The sequence below is a fragment of the Hydra vulgaris genome, chromosome 02, assembly GCF_038396675.1.
Source record: "Hydra vulgaris chromosome 02, alternate assembly HydraT2T_AEP".
In the NCBI taxonomy this organism is placed as follows: Eukaryota; Metazoa; Cnidaria; class Hydrozoa; order Anthoathecata; family Hydridae; genus Hydra; species Hydra vulgaris.
The window spans coordinates 5,752,360-5,758,881 of NC_088921.1; the positions used below are offsets into that span (position 1 = coordinate 5,752,360).

At 26.4% G+C, this 6,522-nt stretch overlaps 1 protein-coding gene across 1 annotated transcript; it reads right to left on the reverse strand.

Moving 5' to 3' along the window:
• Window positions 1-358: 358 nt before the first annotated feature.
• On the reverse strand, window positions 359-1,279 carry LOC136075758 (uncharacterized). Its single transcript, XM_065789195.1, has one exon. It carries the CDS (start codon window positions 1,277-1,279, stop codon window positions 359-361), a length of 921 nt encoding a protein of 306 aa, XP_065645267.1.
• Between the last annotated feature and the right edge of the window lie 5,243 nt (window positions 1,280-6,522).

The window sequence follows — 6,522 nt, forward strand, 5'->3', positions numbered from 1 at the left end:
TATCATCAAGAACTGTTGTACTAGTTATGTTTTTACAATATTAAATTCCTATAATATTGTTAAAAGCAAAACTTAATTACCTAAGGTAAATAGTGTTAACACCAAAAACATTCAATGTAAAAAGACAAGAACAAATAAAACAAACAGTCAAAGAAACAAAAACAAAACAAAGCAGTTTAAAAGAAATCATTAATAAGATTTTTATACTTTGAAATACTCTTTTTTATTAGTTTTTGAAAGCAATTTATATTGTTTACATCTTGTAAATTACTATATTTTGCAAAGATTTTATTCCAGATATGCGGAGCACGATACGTAATTTTAAATTGTTCTTGTTTAGTTTTGCACAATGGTTCAATTAAGCCTGTTTTGCGTAAAGTAACTTAATGTTAGGTTTTATTTCATAAAGATCATTAAAAACTGAGGGGCATTGTTGAAATTTACTTTTGTACATGAGACATAAAATTTTATAAACGTTTATCTCGTATAACGTAAAGATGTTCATAATTTCGAACAGTGGTTTTGCATGTATGTTTTCATTTTTAAAATTTATTATTCTTAAGGCATGTTTTTGTTTTCGATAGAGTGCTTCAAGCTTGCTTTTAGATGTACTACAACACGCAATATTCGCGTAATTCAAGTAACTTCGTATAAAACTGAAACAGATTTGTTTTACATGATGCTTATTAAGTAAATCCCGTGACAGATATAGAACGCCGATACTTTTTGATATTTTGCTTCCAGGTTTATTCCAGGTTATATTTTCGTCAATGAGGTGTTTATTCCAGGTAATATTTTCGTCAATGAGAACACCAAGAAATTTTGTGACGCTTTCGCGACTAACATCTGTGTTTTCAATAACTAGTTTTGGAAAAGAAATAGGAATTTTTTTTTTTTTTTTTAAAGGGTAGAATAATGAGAACTTTGATTTACTTGAATTAATAGAAAGTTTATTTGCATTGAACCATAGTGAAATTTTATCTAACTCGTTGTTCATTTGTACAAAGAGTTGAGGTATATCTTTTCCTGAAATAAAAAAGTTACTGTCGTCAGCAAACATTATTGTTGATATATTTGTCGCTCTCCAGAGATCATTCACGTATATTAGGAAAAGTAGAGGCCCAAGAATAGATCCTTGGGGCACTCCACAAGAAATTAAAGACGAATTTGTTAGTTTTTTATTTCCGTTATATATGGACTGTGTACGTTTACTCAGGTAATCTGCTATCCACCTGCAGGGTACGCCTCTTATGCCGTACATCATAAGCTTTTTTATCATTATTTTATGATCCACTGTGTCAAAGGCCTTGGAGAGGTCAATAAACACGCCTAAAGTAAATTCTCCGTTTGCAAAAGAGTTTTTTATTTCATTAATTAAGTGAAGTATTGCATGTTCAGTTGAAGTGCTTTTCTAGAATCCAAACTGTTTTGAATAGAATAAGTCATTATTTTTAAAAAATGCATATAACCTATTGACATAATTCGCTCAAAAATCTTAGAAAAAATGGAAAGTATAGATATTGGTCTATAGTTTCCAATATCCATTTTATCGCCTGATTTATATATAAGTTTAACTTTTGCTGACTTAAGTATATCAGGAAAGATACCCTCATTCAGAGAACGTTTACAAATTTTAAATAAAGGCACTTTTAACTCATTAAAACAGTCAATTACAATGTTGCTGTTTATACCATCAATTCCAGATGACTTATTACGTTTCAAGCTTTTAAAAGCTGTTTCGTATTCTTTAAAGGTTAAAATCTCATTTTTGAATTGATTTTTATTGCACTGAAGGTATTCCTTAAATGATTTATTTACATTTTGAATTTTTGCCGCAAGTTTAGGCCCTATATTCACAAAAAAATTGTTAAATTCATTTGCTATATTGTTTTCATTGTCAATAGTTTTATTTTTAATATGTAAGATTTTCGGAAAAGATTCATTGATTTTCGGTTTTCCAATTATTTCATTTAGTACTAGCCAAGTTTTCCTAGAACTTAGTTGACACTTTTCAAGTTGCTTTTTATAATAGTTTGATTTTGCAGTTCGTTTGACTTTCTCAAATAAAGTCCTATAGTTTTTATATTATGCCTTGGTCTTTACGCACTTATTTTTTAGATATCTATCGTACAGTCGATGTTTTCGCTTCGAAGCGAAAGTTGTTTTTAAGCCTTTACTAAACCATGGCGAATTTAAGGTTTTAACTTTAATTTTTACTTCTGTCTCTGGGAAGTGTTTTTCATACAAGTTTGAAAAAATGTGATGGAAGTTATTAAACATGGAATTAGCATCATTGAGTGAATCTAATGGAGACCAGTCTTGCTGAATTTCTTGTTATTCTTGTTGGTTTGTTTATTAAAGGGATCACACCATATCGAAATAAATCATTGTAAAAGTTTTGACTTTCTATATCATTGTCATAATTTAGGGCGTTATTATTAAAGTCCCCTAATACAAACAGTTTTTTTTTTTCTAGAGAAACTTTTTGAATAATATTCTGGAGATGATTTGAGAAATTTTCTGTGGACGCATTTGGCGGTTTGTAACAACAGGTTACTAAAATATTTTTGGTTTTATCATTAACTATTTCAATCGAAACAAATTTGCCGTTGCATTCAGATATGCACATGTCTTTTCGCATTTTAAAACGCAAGCTATTTTTGACGTAAATAACAACACCACCACCTCCTTTTTTAGACTTTCTGTGTAAGTGAATTGCGTCATATTCTAGTAAGTCAAACCTACAACTTTTGCTAAATGCATCATCAGTTAGCCAAGTTTCACTTAAACAAATTATATTGAAAATAAAATTGCTTTCCTCTAAGAATATTTTAAAGTTTTTAAAATTTGCTTTAGCGCTTCTTATGTTAAGATGAAGAAGGGATAAATTCTCAAAAGGTTCAATATCCGATAAATATTGCTTTATTTCGTCCGGAAATAAATACTGTGCTTCCGTATTCATTAATGAATAGTCATCAAATATAATTTTATCAGGATCGTGCTCATCGAGCGTGTTTAAATTATTTAATCTAAAAACATGAAATGAACTATTTTCGAAGTAATTTTCGTTTTCAGTCATATTCAAAACCATTTTTAATTTTTTTAATAAATATTATTTAAAATATTTAAAGTTTTTTTTTTTTTTATTATTATAATTTTTTTATTTCTATCTTCCTTTAGAAAACTTATTTCTTTTATTCGTAAAAATATAAAATAGAGCACTTATGTATATAAAAAGATATACAAATATAAACTATAAAAAGAAAGAAGATATCAAAAACATAAATTACTTTTCCTTTTGATTCCAATCCCGAATGATTAATTTATCGTACGATACGTAAGCGAATTTTCCCGCATGTCTTTCCACTTTCATTTTTTCTCTCAACTCCTTTCTTATTAGGTTTGTTTCTGCGCAAAAATCTTCATTAATATAAATGTTTTTTCCTTTTAATGTTGATGACTTTCTTAAGATAGCAATTTTATCCTTAAAGTCTAATAGCTTTAAGACAATAGTTCTAGGTTTTTTATTGTTTCTCAGTCCAGTGCGATGTGCACGCTCAATTTTTATACTTTTTAAGCCAAGTTGCTCATCAAACAATTTAAGAACCTTCGCTTCACTATCGCACCAGTTTTCATTATCTTCCTCTTTGATACCGTCCACCCTTAGGTTGTTTCTTCTGGACCTGTCCTCCATTTCTCTTATTTTCTTTTTTACATATGTAAATTCACTTTTATTGTTTTTTGTTTCATTATAATTTTTATTTTTTTCTACTGTGTTAACGGCGGTTTTATCTTCTTCTCAACAAGTTCTTCATGATAATTTAAACTCGTTTTTAATTCTTCCACATCTTTTGATATAGCTTTAATAATATTAACATTGTCGTTCGACATCATTTCCACTTTATCAAGACGCTGATTTGTTATTTTTAGATTAGCGTTGATTATATTTGCAAAACTTTTTTCTTGTTTTTTCAGTATTTCTTCAATTTTGTTCTCAAACTCCTCAAACATATCCTTTATCATTCTTTTAATTTCCACTAATGTAACTGTCATTTTTGTAGATTTGTTGTTTTATTTGTTTATATTATTATAATTTTTTAATTTGATTTAATTTAATTTTTTTTTTTTTTTTTTTTTTTTACCACGTTGCAAAAACACGTCCGATCGTTACAAAAGCCACAAAGCCAAAAAAAAAAAAGGCGCTCTTGCGCCTAGAATCATTCTCAACACGTTTGATTATATCATAGATAGTGCTTCTTGGAATTTTTTGATTGAAGTGAGCTACTGTGAACTTTTTACCTTGCAATTTGTTATTCAAATAGAACTCGTAAATCCGTTTTTTTACCTCTTTTTGCTTGTCCATCATTATTTTCTTAATTATTATTAATTATCTTAATTATTTTTAAAAACAAGTAAATTAACTTATAGAGAATTAAATAAGCTTTAAAACGGATATAAGCATGAAAAAAAAATATTTAGCTTGTGGCATTTAAAACTCAGATAAAGTTAGTACGGATTTTTAGTAACCACCCGTTAATCATGTATCTGGTTTCTTGATTTTCTTTTTCTTTAAGGTGTTGGCTATAAAGGCTGTAGGCTGTAAAAAATGAAGGCTGTAAAGACGGCGTCGTAAAGGTGGGCAACTGTCGCAATCAATAAAGTGTTTAAAGAAATTTTTTATAAATTTTTTTTTAGTTAAAAGTTTTTTAATTTTTAATAATTTTTTATTTCATGCATTTAAATTGTTACTAACTTGTCACTCAAAAAAAAACACTTCAATGCATAAAAAAATTTGTATTTGGCTTCATTCAAAAACACCATTTCTTTATTTATTTTTTTAATTATTGAATTTACACAATGTTTCTTTTTTTCAAGCTACTTTAAATATATCGCAGTTCATATTATCAAATAGACTCAATATCTTTTTAAGACAAATTTACGGGTGCCAAAATATTTAAGTTGATCATGATCCCTAAAAATTATTTATTTGCTAAAGTTTTGTATCCCGGATATTTTTTTTCGAAGATATTCCAATTTTCGCTTAAGGTGCTTATTATACCTAAACAACTCTAATTTTTTTTTAAATTTAAATACTGTTTTAAATTTAAATATGAGACGAATTTAAATTAAATTAAAATAAATAAGTTGAGACGAATTTATATTTGTTGAGACGTATTTATATTTGTTGAGACGTATTTATATTTATTTATATTAATTCTGTTGAGTTGTAATTTTTTTTTTTTAATTTAAATTCTGTTAAGACGAATTTATATTTAGAAGAATAAAAACAAAAGAGCTATAATTGTTTTTTGAATTTTAAATTTGTCATTCACATTATTTATAAGATCTAAAATTAAATGCTCGGTTGAGTGTTGTGTTCGGAAACCGAATTGTTTTTCATTTAAAGTTTTGCTATTTACTAGGTATTTGTAAAGTTTTATATCGAATACTCGCAACAAACCCAGTCGGCATATCTAGTATTGTAAATACTCGTAGTATTGATCACGTATAACATACCGCCATTGATACCAGAAAAATACGCATTTAGTTTTAAGTTTCGAATTCGAGTTCAATACCACTTATTTATCAAAAATACGTATTTATAATATTTGATCAAAATCGGATATAATATCGAACCCGATTTTGATCAAATATTGCCAAATAAAGGAAAAACGAAAATCTTTGCTTTTAAAGCGCATGCTTAAACTGATATAGCGAAAATAAAATTTAAATTAAAAAGGTTTCCTTTGAGAAATTTAGTAAATTATCTCCAGTACAGTTACAGTACTTTTTTGCACTAAAAGAGTTACTAAAACTTTATCATAAAAATATTTATTACTACTTTTAAATTTATTAATTTAGTTTTATGAAGTCCTAAATTAATATAATTCAAATATACGTTAAATCCTATCATTTCATACCTTACTTATTTTATTCCGTTGATTACTATTTTATTGACATTTCTGTTATACTATTACCTTTTTTTGTTCTGTTTTAGAAAATTTAGAAAAATAAGTTAAAATTTTGAGCCAACGCTGACATTTTATTTGTTGCTAAACGTTAAATTTTGTTATTAGGATTGCAGTTCTTTTATCTGTTTTTTGTTCTTTATTCAATAAGTATTTGATTTAAATTAAATATGATTATAATTTGATATTTTATTACGAGATATATGTCTTTATATATAAATATATATGAACCTTTTTAGATATTTTTTAATGTTATTTTAAAATTTTTTGTTCATGCAATTCAAGTTATATATGTCTATAGTTTGCATATATGTTTATATTATGTTCAGAATTAAAAAGTTTTTGATAAATATATGTATGTGGTAATATGTGTTATATAATTGTTTTATAAATGTATTTTTAAAATAGTATAAAATGTATCTATTGTGTATATAAATATTATAAGAAGTGTTTATATATGTTATATAAATTTAAATAAATATATTGTGTTTTATAGTTAGTATATATGTTTGTATTATGTTGTTTCCATGACATAGAAACATCATAATATAAA